This window comes from Artemia sp. Qi Xiang Cuo, chromosome 15 (assembly GCF_049724085.1).
Source record: "Artemia sp. Qi Xiang Cuo chromosome 15, ASM4972408v1, whole genome shotgun sequence".
In the NCBI taxonomy this organism is placed as follows: domain Eukaryota; kingdom Metazoa; phylum Arthropoda; class Branchiopoda; order Anostraca; family Artemiidae; genus Artemia; species Artemia sp. Qi Xiang Cuo.
Genome location: NC_142808.1, coordinates 16,938,977 through 16,957,062, shown reverse-complemented (window position 1 = coordinate 16,957,062; position 18,086 = coordinate 16,938,977). Strand labels below are relative to the sequence as shown.

General features: G+C 36.2%; 1 protein-coding gene and 1 pseudogene across 1 annotated transcript in view; both read right to left on the bottom strand.

Annotated features, from left to right (window-relative positions):
* Positions 1-18,086, bottom strand: part of LOC148943393 (lysosomal acid glucosylceramidase-like) — a 117,033-nt gene that overhangs the window by 26,911 nt on the left and 72,036 nt on the right. The window contains exons 5-6 of the mRNA XM_089101121.1: positions 14,536-14,696; positions 5-356 (exon numbers count right to left, since the gene is read on the bottom strand). Coding sequence (XP_088957247.1) covers positions 5-356; positions 14,536-14,696 — 513 coding nt within the window. The remainder of the gene's footprint in view (positions 1-4; positions 357-14,535; positions 14,697-18,086) is intronic.
* On the bottom strand, positions 8,514-9,236 carry LOC148943394 (proteasome subunit beta type-7-like; annotated as a pseudogene).

The window sequence follows — 18,086 nt, the reverse complement described above, 5'->3', positions numbered from 1 at the left end:
TCACTAAGGATATGCAGTCTTTGTAGTCAAGGATATGCAGTCTTTGCCAGCAAAGACGGAGTCCTAGTTGTTGAAATGCAGTGTCAAATAAGTGTGCAAAACATAACAATTCTCTTACAGTTTCTGCCCAGCCTGGGAGGAGAAACCTTTGATCATCCATGATCATAACAGACAGATTTGAATATCCTCCATTCCAAAGAGTTGGGCCAAAATGATGAGCTATCCAGTTTGTTTGTGTTGTGGCATTCCAGCCCATGCAATTGAAGGTAAAACCAGGAATGTTGCCATTAATAGGTTCATTTTGCGGAGTAATTCCCCAAAATTGTATACCATTTCCTGCATAGGAATCAAGAAACCTACAAAAAAAATATATATATTTTTATGGAGTCGAAGATAAAAAAAAACACACAATATTTGCTATTTTGTAGCCAGTGGTGCATAGATTTTCCATCTAATTTTTGCAGAAAAATAGTTGGGAAAAGAAAAAATCAGATTTAGATTTTATCAAGGTTTCAGTGAAAGCTATGTTTTCAGTGAAATTAGCTTTTCATGCTTACCTTTTTAACAACAAGAACATGAGGAAAATTCACTTAGTCGTTTATTAAAAGCCTTGCCAACCTGAAAAATACTCCTTGCCAACCTGAAAAATAGTTGCATAGAATGGTGGAAATCTGGCTAAAATCATTCTTCTGGGGCAGGCGCAGTATATGCTTTAGGCTTGTGACTTTCACCAACACCTTGAGACTTTAATGAATACCTTGAGACTTTACATAATTTTTTCTATCTTCCTATAATTCCCTTATTTTGCCACTTTTCAGAGTTGATTAGATCCCCCCCCTCCCTTCCCCCAAAAAGAGCCTTCTTCACGTTGTATTAGTCTGGTGAAAAAATATTTTCCTTTCATCAGCAGATATGTAGCTTCTTAACGTCTGAATGTCACACTTGCGTAGGCCTACTGTCTTATCAGTTTGACACAGTTAAGGAAAACGAAGGGAAAAAAGGCATTCTTATTGAAGTTGGACTTTCTGTGGATTATTCCAGTGCTGCTTAAACATACATGAAAAAGAAATAAGAAGACCTGCTTCCTTAATCCTAAATATGCAAGCAAAATGCACGCTACTAAATACCTTTTTACATTAACAGAAACTTAGAATTCTCATCCAGGGTTGTCAATTAGGTGAAAAGCGATTTTCCCATGTTTTAAAATACCAATTCTGTGATGTTTTTATTGAAAAATAAAAAAAATCCACTACCTAGATTTGAAAAATAGTTTTTCTGCATCTTAATTTCAAAAACAGACAGAAAAAAAATCCTTGCGCCCTCCCCCCTACATTCTTATGAATTGATACTCCTGCTATTATTGCGCCTCGTTATCAAATGCTTGGTCACTGCAAAGCCTAACGTAACTTTGTGCTGAGAGATGGGATCATTAAAATCAGGAAGCAAAGAGAAAATATTACAGATTGGACTGAAGACACGAAAACAAGTCCGAGAAATAAGAAAAATCAAAAACCAAATCCTGAATTTTAAATATTTTTACATTTTTCAATTATGCCTAATATATAATCAACCACTAATGTATATCATACACAGCGCAAAGTAAAGAACGAAGTAGGCTTTATGTATTTTTTTTTCTTTCACCAATTCGCTTCTTATGGAAGGAAGTTTCTTAGTAACTTCAAAGTGGACAAATTTGATTGGAAATTGAAAGTTCTAGTGCTCTTTTTAAGAGTCAAAAGGTACTGGAAGGTGAGCAGTCCCGCTCCCACGTCCTATTTTTCTCCCGAGATATTAGATCAATTTTTAGGATAGCCATTTTGTTCACTATAGTTTAAAGGTCTAAAAGTCCTGCCTCTGGGAATGACGACTATTTTTAACCAAACGGCTATTTAAAAATTTTGATTGGATACATTTGAAGAAAAAAGGGCAGAAGGGGGGGGCTACCTCCCACTTTCGATCATTTTCAATTCTTAAAAAGGAAACTAATTCTTTTCATTTTCAATCAAATGAGTCCCCTCCATAAAAACACATATGTTAACAGTTGGCAGCTAGCATAGTTTATAGCCATTGCCCAGTGGGCTGGGGTGTTTTCAAACCCGAAACCATATTAAAATTGAGACATGGACTATTTTGAACAAAATGGCTATCTCAAAGTTTTCATCAGAAGAGTAGGAAAACATGTATATTCATTTTACATAGTTGCTGTTTTGTATTTAGTGGCTGTAATTTTAAGCAGTATAATAGACATATAATAGATATATCTATTACTATATAGATGCATCTTTTCTTAGCATGTTCTGAATAGCCAAACATTTGAAAGTTAAGAGTGACACAATGGTTGGAGTGAAAACTATTTCTCATGGATATGACGTCATTTTCTTTCAGAGACTAGCTACATCCATTTCATATGTATTATCTATATCCTAATGAAACACCTTGTGACAGTTCAGTGGGTAAAGCCACGCCTGGAATGTTTCGGGTAGAGATTCGATCCCAACTGTTGCAAGGAATTCTATCTTATTTGTAAGTTGATTAATTTCTTTTTAATCACTTGGCTATTGTATGCGGAAATATACTTGTTGTGTTTATTTTTAACCGCCGCTGGCTAGGGACTACACCTCAAGGTAAATGAAATTGAAATATAATAATATCACAAGGCTAGTAAATAAGAGTGATTCTGCCTTTATTTTGATGATCTCCCAAGCAAATCATGAGAAATGGTGGACTTACATAGTGTCTTTTGATTTAATCAGCTACGCGGGTCGTTTCCATAGAAAATGGTTACAAAATTTTGATATCTTGGCCTGCCGAATGATCCCTTTAAGCTCCTAGCTGATAATACGACCTAGAACGAATAGGACCTCCTTTTCTGCAATTAAACATTTTAAACAAAGAGTAACAAGTATTATCAAATGAAAGTAAAGAGCAATATCAAACGCTAAAACGAGCAGAATTTTTTCCGTATATGTTCCATAAATACGGAATAAATTCTACTCTTTTTAGGTTTAATGTTGCTCTTTACTTCCACGTGATAATACTTTCTCTGTGGCTGCTAAATTTTGTATGTGGGTGGAATTTTCAGTGGGGGCGGGAGAAGGGTCTGGAGGAATTTTCTGTGGGATGATATATTCTCGAGGGGGGGGGGATACGCCAGCCCGGTTTCATCAGACATGAATAGTAGGCTGGGTACTTGTTGCACCTTGTTTGACCCGGAATTAAGGAATTAAGCTATGGTTTTCAGTCAGTATGATCTGATGATGAGAAGGGCCCCTTGGGCCCTTGGCACAAGGTGCTGGAGTGTTCAACCCCGAAAGCATAGCTATTTAGCTTTTGGACAATTTTGAACAAAATGGTTATCTTAAAATATTGACCGGATGCATTTGGGAAAAAAGGGATGAGGCTGGTTGCCCACTGATCACTTTTGACTCTTAAAAAAGAACTAGATTTTTCAGTTTTCAATTGAAGGACCCCCCCCTGCCCCTTATACAAAATTAATATGACCACCCCTCCCATAAAAAGCCTTATATGTTAACAATGGGCAACTTGCTTAAATTACAGTCTTTGCGCAAGGGGCTTGGGAGTCTTTTTTTCAACCCTTATTTACGGTTATTTGACTTTTCGACTATTTTTAACCAGACAGCTATTCAAAAATTTTGATTAGATACATTTGAATAAAAAGGGGTGCAAGACGGGGGGCATGCTACTTCCCACTTTCTATCACTTTCAACTCTTAAAAAGGAAACTAATTCTTTTCATTTTCAATCAAATGAGTCCCCTCCATAAAAAAAACATATGCCAACAGTTCGCAGCTAGCATAGCTTAAAGTCATTGCCCCGAGGGCTGGGGCATTTTCAAACCTGGAACCATAGCAAAATTGAGACTTGGACTATTTTGAACAAAATTGCTAATATTTTGATAATTTTGATACCAATAGATACATCAAAAGAATTGGATTTTTTTGCCGATTTTAAATATATAAGTTTCATCAGGTTTAGTCTTACCCATCAAAAGTCAAGAGCCATATAAGATTTGCCTTATTTTCGAAAAAAGGGGAAAACACCCCCTTAAAAGTTGTAGAATCTTCATAAAGGTTTCAAGCTCCTATCTGCAAAATGTTGAATTTTGAAATTTTTGCCAGAAGAAAGATCACGGATGCGTGTTTATTTGTTTTTTGTTGTTTTTTTTTCCCCCAGGGGTAATCTTATCAATCCAGTGGTCCTAGAACGTTGTGAGACGGCTCATTCAAACGGAAATGAAAAGTTTTAGGGCTTTTTTTAATTATTCGGGTTGCAGCGGTAGCTAGCAACCTAGTAAGAGACGATCGCGCTTCATAGTAAAAATGAAATAGGTCATAACTTCTAAAACTAGAATCAGATATAAAAACGAAGTACACTATTAGAACCGTAAAGTTTCGCTTACTATTGAGACGAGTCACTCTTACTATACACTTCGTTACCACGAATGTTTTTGATTGTTTCAAAAATCAAATATCTTTGAAAAGACTTCAGTATGAAAAGACATCAAAAATACAGTTTTTTTGTAAAAGGTGATTCTATTTTTAGTTTTTTTTTTATTACAAAAAGGCACTAGAACTTTTAATTTCCATTCGAATCAGCCCTCTCGCAACATTCTAGGACCACTGGGTCGATTCGATCACCCCTGGGGAAAAGAAAAACCAAACAAATAAACAGGCATCCGTGATCTTTCTTCTGGCAAAAAAACAAAAAACAAATTCCACATTTTTGCAGATAGGAGCTTGAAACCTGTTCAGTAAGGTTTTCTGATACGCTGAAACTGATGGTGTGATTGTCATTAATGTTCTATTACTCTTAAGGGGTGTTATCCCTTTTTCGAAAATAGAGCGAGTTTTCTCAGGCTCGTAACTTTTGATGAGTAAAACTAAACTTAATGAAACCTAAATATTTAAAATCAGCATAAAAATCCGATTACTTTGATGTATCTATTGGTATTAAAATTCCATTTTTAGAGTTTCGGTTACTATTGAGACGAGTCGCTCTTACTATACAGTTCGTTACCACGAAGTGTTTGATATGACCCCCTCCCCCTACTCTTAGGACAAGGACAGTAAGTCATTCAATTTGCATATTTTTTACATATAGTATTTGTTATTGGGAAAAGGACGTATGTTTGATCCGTGGTCTATATAAAGGCTACGGATAATAAGATGGAGCTTTCAGAAAATACTGAGAAGAATATTGTACTAAATCAAAATATACCATGTTCATGGACGTTGCCAAAAGGTCGTTTCTGAGGAATGGCTTACGGTATAAATTTAGAAATTTTAGAACATGATGAGGGGGAGGGGGTCATTTAGCCAAAAGACAATACATGCATGCTACTATTCCTACGGCTATTGCTACAAATGCTGGTACTGCTTCTACTACGACTACTGCTAAGGGTAAGGTCATTAAGGTGAAAATTTCAGGAAGTGTTAAAAGAGATTTTTATGTTAATGAAAACATATGTTTGTACGCAATTTGTTAAAAGGGTGGATCTGCATTATCTTTGGAACGGCTTAAAGTATTCAGTTGAAATTTATAGGACATGTTGAGGGATATGTTTAACTATCCAAAGTGAAAGTAGTAGCAGTAGTAGCAGTAGTAGTAGTAGTAGTAGTACTAGTACTAAAGCTAGTACTACTGCTATTACTACTACTACTACTACTACTACTACTATTACTACTACTACTACTACTACTACTACTACTATAGATACTACCACTTTATGCACACTATATTAATGCAGGTTGTCAAAAGTGCGTATCTGCAATATCTTAGGAATGATGACTCTAGGAATGACGTTGTCAAAATGTCGTTTCTGAGGAACGGCTTACGGTATAAATTTAGAAATTTTAGAACATGATGAGGGGGGGGGGAGGGTCAGTTAGCTAAAAGACAATACGTGCTTGCTACTATTCCTGCGGCTATTACTACAACTGCTGGTACTACTTTTTCTACGACTACTGCTGAGGGTAAGGTCATTAAGGTGAAAATTTCAGGAAGTGTTAAGAGAAATTTTTATGTTAATGAAAACATATTGTTTGCACGCAATTTGTTATAAGGGTGGATCTGCAATATCTTTGGAACGGCTTAAAGTATCAAGTTGAAACTTATAGGACATGTTGAGGCAGATGTTGAACTATCCAAAGTGAAAGAAGTAGTAGTAGTAGTAGTAGTAGTGGTAGCAGCAGTAGCAGCAGTAGTAGTAGTAGTAGTAGTAGTACTAGTACTAAAGCTAGTACTACTACTGCTACTACTACTACTACTACTACTACTACTACTACTACTACTACTGCTACTACTACTACTACTACTACAAACTACCAATTTAAGCGCACTATATTCATGCAGGTTGTCAAAAGTGCGTATCTGCAATATCTTAGGAATGACTTGAAGCATTAAGTTGAAACTTACGGAGAATGGTGTGGGGGGTCTTGAACTATTCAAGAGGCAATATTTTCATGCTTCTACTACTGCTGGTCAACTACTTCTACTAAGGGAAGGGTAGCTCTTAGGACATGTTGAAAGAAGGTTAGAATAAATCATTACAAACTATGCGTATGCAGGGTGTCAAAATGGCGCATCAGCAATACCTCAGGAATAGCCTATGCTGATACTTTAAGGGAATGTTGAGCGGGATGTTAAAGAAACGAAAAGGGACTCTATGGATGCTACGACGACTACTATTGCTAGTACTACTGCTGCTACCTCTATAATTATTACTATTACTAAGGTTAAAGATAAGAAGATGGAACTTTTAAGGAACGTTTAGAAGGATATTGAAATGATCAAAACTCATAATATGCATGCAGGTTGTCTAAAGGTCAGAAATACCCTAGGAAAGACTTAGGGTATTAATTTGAAACTTTTAAGGATGCTAAAGGGGATGTCAAGCTAACAAAAAAGCATTATTTGCATACTATTACTATTACTAATACTGCTGCTACTACTACTACTATTGCGGCTAAGGGTATTAAGGTGAAGCTTTCAGGGCATGTTGAGGGAGGTATTGAGCCAGTCATAGGAACTATGTATATATTACTGCTGCTGCTGCTACTACTACTACTATTCTTAAGAGAATGTTGAGGGGGATGCTAAAGACTAACTATATAGAGTGGAAATCTTTGAAAATTTTGAGGGGGGATGTTGAACTAAACAGTGATACATTGCGTGGAAAGATTATCAAAAGGGTGCATCAGCTGTAATCCACTATCAGTCTAGAGTACTAAGTTGGAATTTGCAGTAAATGTGTAGGGGGACGTTGAACTACGCAATTGGTATAACATGAATGGTACTACTACTACTGTCACTTCTACTGCTACTACTATTACACTTAAAAATACGACAACTCCTACTACTGCGACTACTTCTATTGTACTACTGCTACCACTTCTACTTGTTCTTCTACTACAACTACTACTACCACTGCTGCTACAACAACAACTACTACTAGTACTACTACTAATACTACTACTACTATGACTCAAGCTCCGATCTGTAAAAATATAGAATTTTATATTTTGCCAGAAGAAAGGTCACGGATGGATGTTTGTTTTTAATTTTGTTTTGCCATGGCTGATAGTAACGAGCCAGTGGGCTTGAATAACGCAAGAGGGCTTATTCGAACGGAAATTAAAAGTTCCAGTGCCCTTTTAAAGTGACCAAAAAGATCGGACGGTAACTAGACCTTTGTCCACGGTCCTTTTCCTCAAAAATCGTCCAGTCAAAGTTTTGAGATAGTAATTTTTGCAGAATATTGAAAGGTCCAGTAACTATACCCTTGGGGATAACTATACCCTCTCCTCCTCTGCATTCCCTCAGGTAAGGGCTGTAAATTATGAAATTTTGGGAAGTATAAAGAAATTTTACGGGCGGGGGAATTTTATGCTGGTGGAGATTGTCCACGAAAAGAATTTTTGCGGAGAAGTTTCTAGAGGTGAACTTTCCAGGGGAAATTTAACCCTGAGGGAATTTTCCGGAATTTTAACATTAAATTCTTTTTATTTGCTTTACTTACTCTTTGCCGACTCAATTTTACATTTGGAGATGTTCCGGGGGGATATTTCAGCGGGGTTGAAAGTACCTGGGTAATTTTCGCTTGGGGGGATTTTCTGTGAGAGAAATTCTCCATAAGGTAATTTTTTGCAGGAGTTACTTACCACAAGGGGGGGGGGTTGTTCTGAAGAAAAATCATGGAGGATAGGGGTATTTCCGGAATTATTTGAAAAATTATCAGAAATTAGAGTCTATCAAATGAAAGTATGGTGTGGGAAGTTTTTTCAGGCGGAATCGTCCGCATGGAAATTTCAGAGGAATTTTCAACGAGGATGAAATTGTCCGTGTGGGGATGGGCTTTTTTACATTAATATGAATAACAAGTAACCGAAAAAAGTGAGAAAATGAACTGCTTGATTAGGACAACTGACTTTAGAGGACAACTGACAATTTTTTGTTATTTTTGAATCTAATAGGAAAAAAAAAATTGGCCTGAAATCATACGAAACTCTCGTAAAATACCAAAGCACGCCCTAGATTACAAATATTTATGTTGGATTTCAAAACAGGAGTAGTGCCCGACTTAAACAAGCATTTATTGTTCCGGGTCCATTGTTCTGAGTCTGAGTCTATTGTTAGGTATTTCCTTCAAGTGTTTCTGTCCTTTCTTCGTGATAAGCCATAATTCAACGTATCCAGATGCGTGGAGCCCGATATGTGGAGCCCTCACAGTACCAGAGCCCAAATCGTTGAAAATGCCTGAAGAAACTTCATCTCAGACAAGCTTCATGTCTTCTTCAGGAGTCAAATCAGGTTTCCATTGTGATTCTAACCTAACAATGGCTGAACTGGATCCTGACCCAATGGCTAAGAAAGGTCTTTGATCGGAATTGCTATGTGAAGAAACACTGTATAACTTCACACCAGCTAAGTCTACACCCCCAACAATTAATTCCGCTCCAACATGCATTTGGTGCTGGTAAAAATACTGTTCCAGTATCTTAATACAAGCCACTGTCTATTTATCTCCATGTTGGAGATGAATACCATGTTACTTTTAGCATTTTTAATCGCTGGTAAAACAGTGCCGGTACCAACAGCCCTAATATGCGGGGCAATATAATGTGTTTTTTCGTATTTTGCAATATTTCAGGTGTCATATCCAAGAATAACAGTATCTTTAATGACAATTCCACACATGGTTCCTTGTTGTTTATACATTCTACCCTTAACTTCTGATCGAACAGCAGGAGCTTCCACACCGTGATTTGTGATATTTTTATCAATGTTAACATAATGTTAGCATAAGTTCTATTTTGAAACTTAGCAATTTATATCGAGTTTTTTAGCCATGATTTTTAAATGCTTATTTTTATAAACTTACTCAAATTTTTTCGCTTATGCAAGTTTTCGAGATTTTATAGATTTAAGTGTGAATTATACAAAATAAGTTTAATAATGTTAGGTAACATCATGTATCCATTTTCAGGGACTGAACAGTCACAACCATAAGATAGCCTATTAATTAATAGGCTATCTTGGAATCCCCCCCTTTGGTTCTGCTTAAAGCTCGTCAATGCCAAAAATTCCGTTTTTGTGAAAAATTGCATTTTACTTTTATCCTGACGCTTTTAGCTCTTGAACTTCAGTTTTCAATCAAGTGAGCCTTCTCTCAGGCTGCTCGTGTACCCCTCTGTATGCATAGTGATTAGAAGAAAAAAAGGGTTATTTTTTTAATGCTGTAGCATTCCAAGCAACAATTTCTATATTCTTTGAGATTATTGAAATTATTTTTACCACAGAAAAAGCAGTGGTCCCAGAAACAGTGCAGGGAAGGGAATAACCAATCTTTTCAAGTCTACAAGAAATGCTTAAGTCGGCTTAGAACCGGACAGCAAGAAGTTCCTGGGGCCCGCAGTTGAATGGAGGCCTTGTGCAAACCTGGGCTAATTGTGGTCACAACATTTTTTTCAGTACTTGACGATACTCTTCTATCAACAACAGTCAGAATCCTGCACGGACAATGCCAAGCCTATTACCTCCGACTCATTATATTCTCATATCTTCTAATATTATACTACTACTACGGGGAGCCAACCCATAGTATATAAATTCACTGGGAAGATGTTCTTCAGCCTGGAAAAGTCCACCAAGACAGACAAAACTCATGAGAATTATCCATTAATCAGAATCCGGTGCAAATGCTGTATCGTTTACTAGGCTGTAATTCCCTTGAAGGGCGCCACTTCTCAAGGTCACCCTGAAGCGTGTTAGCCATCCCCTTTCTCGGTATGAAGCTTAGTGATCTTTACACCCTTTCACCACTTTGAGGTGCACTGACGGATTCCTATGCTACTTAGTGACGGATGGTCAAGCTTCACTTCCTAGAACTCTACCACCGCCGCAGAAACTTCCAGGGTTTCTTGCCTCTTGCTCCCACCTATAGTCAGCAATCTTCAAGAAGGGGAACCAATCCTCCCCACGAAACCTCTATATTAATGTTATACATTAAAAAAAAATTAAATGTGCAATAATTGTGTGTAGGTATGTACATTTTTTTTCGAAGTCTTCTAGATATATGCTAAAAAAAAACTTGCATAATGACATTTTGACATTTTCTGGCCTGAAAAACGATCTGGATGGGTCACGATTTTAAGGGGAATTTTTTTTTTTTTTTGTAGGTATGTACATTTATGATGACGTCATGATATCATGCGAGATTCCCATGAAAAATGGTGGTTGATTCTTTACAGCAATCAATAGCTATGATATTTGAAATTCAAAGCACCTCGACAAGTTTTATTACAAAATGAATACAACAACAGGGAGAATCACAATTATACAAGCTTGTAGCGTATCGAGTACCAGGGATCGAGTGAAGCTGGGTTTCCTTTGACCGCTTCCCAAGAGAATACAAATTCTATAAAAGTTATAATTTTGTGGGAGATAAACATGAAGGAAGAGTTGGATTAAAGTCAGATTTTTAAGTCAATCAAAACTGCTGATTTGGCGTCACATGGCATAAAACTAAAGAATAAAACAGTAACTATGCTAAAGCTTAATTCAGATATTTTACAGGGTGTACACCTGGTCATTTGCAGACCCCCACAATTTCAATATAAGCCTTAAGAAAGTCTCTTTGGCTTCAGTCAATTTTTGCATCTAATCAATTTATCTCTTTTGCTCAATTTTCAGGATTATTTCCTGGAATTTTCAATGTAGGAGAAGCTATTCCAATACATAAAATAAGAGATGCCTAATTGGTGTCATATCGCAAACCGATAGTCCCCTTCTTTCACGTCATCAGTATCGTTTTTGGCCTTCTCTCTCAACCTCGTAAACTCTCTTCGATGCAGCTGAATTTGTGTGCATTAATCTAGACCAAGGTCTAGATTAATGAGTATTTTCATATATTTCTCTAAGGATTTTGACTTTGTTTAGAACATGGTTTTTCTTAAAAAGCTTTTATCTTTTGTTGTGCAGTAAGTAAATAAGTATGACAGCACTAGACCCTTAAGGTCCAAACCGGTGGTGCCAATCTCCATTTTGTGTCCCTTCAGCCAGGAAGTGCATTGGGGGGCGGGGTAGAGGGCCAGCCATCCTGTGCTTTCGAACACCCTTCCTGCTTACCCTCCCCAGATACTCATTTCTTCAGATACTCATTTAGAGCTGGGTCAACTCTGGCTGTACTTCACAATTGCAAGGAGTACCTCACAGTTTACTCAAGGAGCTCTACTGCCATGTGCCCAGCTTGTGTCCTGTTTACCCTGACTACCCAACTTTATTATATTATTCATAATGGAAGTTTATTATGCCTAAACGTTCATTGATGGTCCCCAAAAAAGGCCAAATTTTCAGTCATTTTCGCTTTCTGATTCTATACCGACTGATATGTCTTCTCTTCACTTTAAGATATTTTCAGAAATCTTCTTGACTATCAAACGTATTGTTTTTTTTTGTGTTTTTCTCCCATGTTCTAATATAATGCCAACTTGGTCTTTTCTGTTTTCTTTACTTCTTATTCTCTTATTATCATTATTTTTGTTATTGCTGCTTATTTTTTCAAGTGTTTCTACTGTATTCTAGTAAATATTCTCACTTTTCTTTATTTTATATGGGTTTCGTGATTTAGCGTAATGATTATGTTTTTTTTTCGGTTTTTTATCATTGCATTGTGTGGCCTAAAACAAGCAAAGCTTCTTGAGCACATTACTGTTTCATGTTTGTGACACTGTTTTAGGATGATTAAAATGATTGATTGATAACTGATTGATCTCTGTTATCTCTGTTATCTCTGTTATCTGTTATCTCTGTTATCTCTGTTATCTCTGTTAAATACGAGGTAAGGAAGGCGGAAAATCAATAGGATGAAAATATTTCGGTGCTCCAGCTTAAACACTACCAACTCCAAATTAATGTAGTCAAAACTATAGTCAACTGTAGTCAAAATACAGTTACAGCATTCAGTTACATATTTTAAGGTTTTTTCTCATGATACACACAGATTTTTCTTATAGTGAAGATATTTTTTATTTCAAAATTCTTATGGGAATCATTTTATTTTACCTCAATAAGATATTTAATGGCTATATGGTCCAATATTACTATAAAAATGTCAACTTTGGATTTAGTAGTAGCCTTTAATATACCAATATGCCTTAGTTCTGCCCTAGGATGGATGATGGACTATCGCTCAAGGCTTTTCATCACTTTCACCAAATTAATTCTAATCCAAAAATCAACGAACTCGGTCCGTTGATTTTTATATTCGTCACTCCCGTTGTAATTCCAGTTCATGTTCCCAGTAGGCAAAGCTCAATAATATGAACAATCTTAGTTGCCCAATTGCCTGAAAGTCCTTTGGACATGGTTAGTTATAAATCTTAAAATCATTCTTTTTGAGGGAGGGTGGGTACTCTATGCCTATCCATCTCAGTTCTAACTTAGGAGGGATGATAAGCTATCGCCCAAGGTTTCTCATCACTTTCACCAAGTTTATTATAATTCAAATTTTGTTCAAATTTCAATGAATTTGTTTAAATTAATTTGATGCTTTGCTCTGAACAAAAACTACGCTTTCGATGGGGTATGGGGAAATGAGCAACTTTCCCTAATAGTTTCCTAGGGACATTCCGATTCAAAACGGAATAACAGTTGCTTTTAAGTGCAAATTTTCTAATTATATTTTTTGTTAATGTAGAGGTGTTACATTGGCATCACTGCAGAATTATCTAGTGTTAGCCCTTCTCTTGAATATTAAAATTTTATTTTTTGTTTCAACTTGGTTATGGCATTATTTATTATTGCATTATTATTACGAGTATTATTGCATTATATGGTAATATTGTATTATTATTATAACATACTGCATTATTATTATTATTAAAAATAATAATATTTTTTGTTGATTAAGAGGTGTTACATTGGCATCACTGCAGAATTATCTAGTGTTAGCCCTTCTCTTGAATATTAAAATGTTAGATGTGTTCTTTCGTCTTGGGCACAAGGAATTAGTAAAAGCAACTGCTGGAGTCCATATGAAACTGTCTTTGTTTTTCTCCTACAGTTACTAAGGTTACTTCCTTTTATATCTTTGCTGTCTTTCATCGTGGTCAAAATGATTTTCACATGAGTACATATGTTTGAAAAATAAAACAGCTTTAAATTAAGGGACACAAAAATTCAATTTAAATGGCTAAGTACATCCATTGCATGCAAACCACTCGTCTTTCAGGATTTTTATTCGTTGAGTACGTTCTAGTGAGATCGAAGTACGGTCTAGCGAGAAATGCCTAGGGAGATTGAAAGACAGTTTTTGTCCATCAGCCGTTTTCTACCTTGTCCGCCGGGCGGATATTTGTTTTTTCTCCTTAATTATAGCATTTTTCTACACTCAGTACTAATTTGTTTGTAGTTTTTAATCTTGTTATTTTAGTTTTGATTTGATTCTGTTTGTAGTATATGCCTCTATGAATACTGACGGTCCTTGTAGCTTGGCGCTTTTCTATTTTCCAGAAAACATCCGAACTTTTTTCTCAGATATCCTTGACTTATTAATAAAAAGGTCTTGTTACATTATCTAATAGCATGGAAAGATCCGAAAAGCCGCCAAGGTACCAGGATTGTAAGTATTCATGGGGGTATATACTACTTCTGTTTCAGTTTTGTTGCCCTAGGTAATTCGCACTATTTACCCTAGTGTTATTCTGTATTTTCAAATTTTAAATGCACACTTTACAGGAAATATTTCATCAACAACAATAATTGCAGAAGGGCAGAGCAGTGGCGGACCCAGGGGGACGAGGCGGGCGCGCCCCTCCCCTAAGGTAGTCTAAAGTAGTGTAATTTACTTAATAAACGCAAGTTTGTGTTAATTTAACTTGCACCTAACGCAAGTTTATCAGATCAACCTATTTTGCCCCCCCCCACCCCCTAAAAAAAGGTCCTGGATCCGCCCTTGGGCAGGGGAGGGTTTGATAGCCAGAGAAGATCATAGATAAGTATGTTAAAGACAACTTACTTCAAAATGTAATCAGCCCAAACTTGCCAGTACTCAGGTAAAAGATAGCCCTTGTCATAAAGAGCGTTGTTAGATTTCATCCAGGCAGGGGCTGACCAAGGACTGGCTATAAGCTTTATTTCTCTATTTGACATTGTCTGCGCCCGTTTTATCATCGGAATCTGAGAATGAATAGGCAATTCAAAAACATTTCTTGCTTAATATGATTTAATTTGACTTGACACGAAACAAATTGATACAACTTTACAACCTAATTTGATCTAACACAAAATTCACTCGTACGACTTAGCTTAATACAACTGGCTTAGCTTAACGAAAATGAATTAGCTTAATACAGCTCGAAGAATTCAAGCATCTTAATTTGACAAATTTTACTCGTGACCTTCAGAAGTTTATCAGACAAAAAAACAGCTCTAGCTGTAGCAATTAATAAATAAATAATTACTATAACTATGAGTCAAAATACAGTTACAGCATTCAGTTAGATATTTTGAAGGTTTTTTCTCATGATAAACAAAGGTTTTTCTTATGGTGAAGATATTTTTTACTTCAAAATTCTTCAAAATTCACTCGTATGACTTTACCAAGTACGATGTTACTTGGTGATATTGTGAGGAAGAAGAACTTTGAAGTTGTTTTCATTAGTTCTCAATTTTTCCAAAATTATAGTAACAGAGCTCAAAAGCTGTTGCTTTAGAACATGAAAAATTGCTGAAATGAGAAGAATTGCTGCATCTGGTGCGATTCCTTTTTTTGCGGTTGTTTTCCTTAAAATGATATTAAATGGAGCAAGCGCCAACTTTATGTTCATCTTAACGTTGTTATACAACCACTGGGATATATTAAACGCTCCATAATTTAACGTATTAGCCAAAGGATATTTTTTGCGGTTGTTTTCCTTAAAATGATATTAAATGGAGCAAGCGCCAACTTTGTGTTCATCTTAAAGTTGTGAAACAACCACTGGGATATATTAAACGCTCCATAATTTAACGTATTAGCCAAAGGATATTTTTTAGTCACTCTCTCTGTTAGCTTTTCACCCGTATCCAAATTCCCCCTATATTTATAGCCCATGGCCTGACCTCATAATTCTGTATATGACTGTAAAGGTATCAAAATAGATGGAATATAATTTTAGTAATTAAATAAATTCTTAATAGTAATTACTAGTGTCTCATTTATATAGACAGGCTGCTAGTTTAGTAAAAATTGTATAATTCCAGTGGCAGATCCAAGGGGGCGAGGGGGCGCGCGCCCCCTAAGTTAGTCCAAAGTAGTGTATTTCGCTTAATTAACGCAAGATTGTGTTAATTAATATTGCTCCTAACACAATTTTATCAGATCAACCTATTTTGAGGCCCCCCCCCCAAAAAAAAAATCTTGGATCTGCCCCTGTGTAATACACAGTCTTCATAGGATAGACCTTCAACAGGGATGGGGGCATTATTTTTAGGCTTCTTGACTAGCATATTTAAACCAATAAATGTAGATGATAAATTATGAAATATTCTCCGTTGGAAAAAAAGACTAATTCTAGGTAGGGGTTATAGGGGGTAACTTTATTCATAATAGTCATGACTTACACTGACATCAACATATCCAAAAATGAATTAATTTAAACAAGAGCAAATTGATGGATGTGAAACCTTGTGGAGAAGATAGATTATCTTATGAGAAAAATCTTTCTTCGAAGTAATGTTCTTCTTCTTTTTTCTCTTTACCAGTGATCTGTTTCACTTCCGTCGGGGTAGAGACCATTGACTGAATGAATACTTTGTGCCCTTTTCAAACATTTTCCAATTTTCTGAAATTTTAATTCTTTACCGACGGCTTTAGCTGGAGATGTAAGATTTTCTAGAAGACTCCTTTGGATAGCCAAGTCAGGTTAACAGTAAAGCCAATTTCAGTTATGTAGCAGTAAGAGAATGTTTATCTTTGGGGATGACTCAATGTTTCGCTGTTGTCGTTGTCGTTGTAAGTTTTTTGGACTGTCACTTTAGTCTATAGTAAAGTTGATGTACACCTGCGTAATGGGTAGAAATTTTTTTTCTTTTTTGGTTTGCCAATTTAGTTTAACAGCAAAACGAATGTCAAGGTATATAATCCTACTACTTCTAACTACTAAAAAATCACAGAGTCCAAGTCACATAGTCACATGTAGCACATAGTACCGTAGTCACATAGTCACATAGTCACATGTAGCACAGTAGTCTAACATAGTCACATAGCACCAAGTCACATAGTCTAACTCAAGTGCCTGCTCATCCTCCATCCCAGTCCATTAACAGTTTCATTCTTTACCAAGTTCAAAATTCTTTCAAATCCTTCCTTAAGACTTCTTCTTACCACATTCAGGGACGACCATATTCTCGGTTGGTCCAAGCCAAGCGGTTAACTGAAACAATCCGTGGAAACTTCCTCTGGGAAATGTTTAACGAATCTTCCCTTGGCTTACGAAGCACAATGGATGACTGCTTTATCTTTGGCCCTAGACGGTTGGCCAACAGGGACAATCTTTGGACAATCTGTCATGCTTCATCTGCACAACATGTCCTAGCCATCTCAACCTTTATCTCAATATAGCCCTAGAGAATGGGAGTGAACCACATTTGTCGTACAGCTTACTGTTTGAGTACGGTCAGAATCCGTAGGCAATTTCTCTGGAAAAAATCTAGCCAATCCTCCTCCGTCCTTTGGAGCGCCAACGCTTCAGAATCAAGCTTGATCTCTGTCATTATCGTAGTTTCAAATATTTTGATTTTGGTTCGCAGACTTGTCTTCCTGTTCTTCTACACTTTTTCGGTTGGAGAATATCTATTCTTTTTGGTTGATTCAATGTTTTTTTTTCTTTTTTTACAGCCGATTTGGTTTAACAGTTAAGTCAATCTTTACTTTGGAAGTGTCAGAGAATATCCACTTTTTAATTGACTTCGTTTTTGAGAAGTTTAGCGGCAAAGTTAATGTCCAGTTAGGTAATATCATGGGCGCCCATATGGGGGGGGGCAGGGGGGGGGCTCCCGCCCCCCTCCCTGGCTGAATGATGCTGCCTTATTTTTGTATTTTTGTTCGGAGATTTCTATTATATATCACCGAAAGTGCCAATTAGATGAGGTTTGCCCCCCCCTGGAATTCAGCTTATGGGCGCCCATGGATAATATTATTGCTTTTTTTACAGGCAATTTAGTTTTGCAGTAAAGCCAATATGTAGTTATGTAATGGTTAAAGAATATTTAATTTTTTAGTGATCTCAATGTTCTGCTGTTGTTTTATTAAGCCAACTTACTTTCACTAAGGCCAATGTACAGTTATGTAATGTCTACACAATATCTATGTTTTTATTTGGCTTATTGTCGTTGTATTTTTGTTATTTTGATAGGACAAACAATTTATTTTAACAGTATATCCAGTTTCCAATTTAATTTTTAATGAATTTCGTTTAATTTTAATAGATTTTAATTAATTCCAATTTAATTTAATTTCTAATTTAATATTTAATTTTTTAGTGAACTTAATGTTCTGCTGGTGTTTTTTTAAGCCAATTTAGTTTA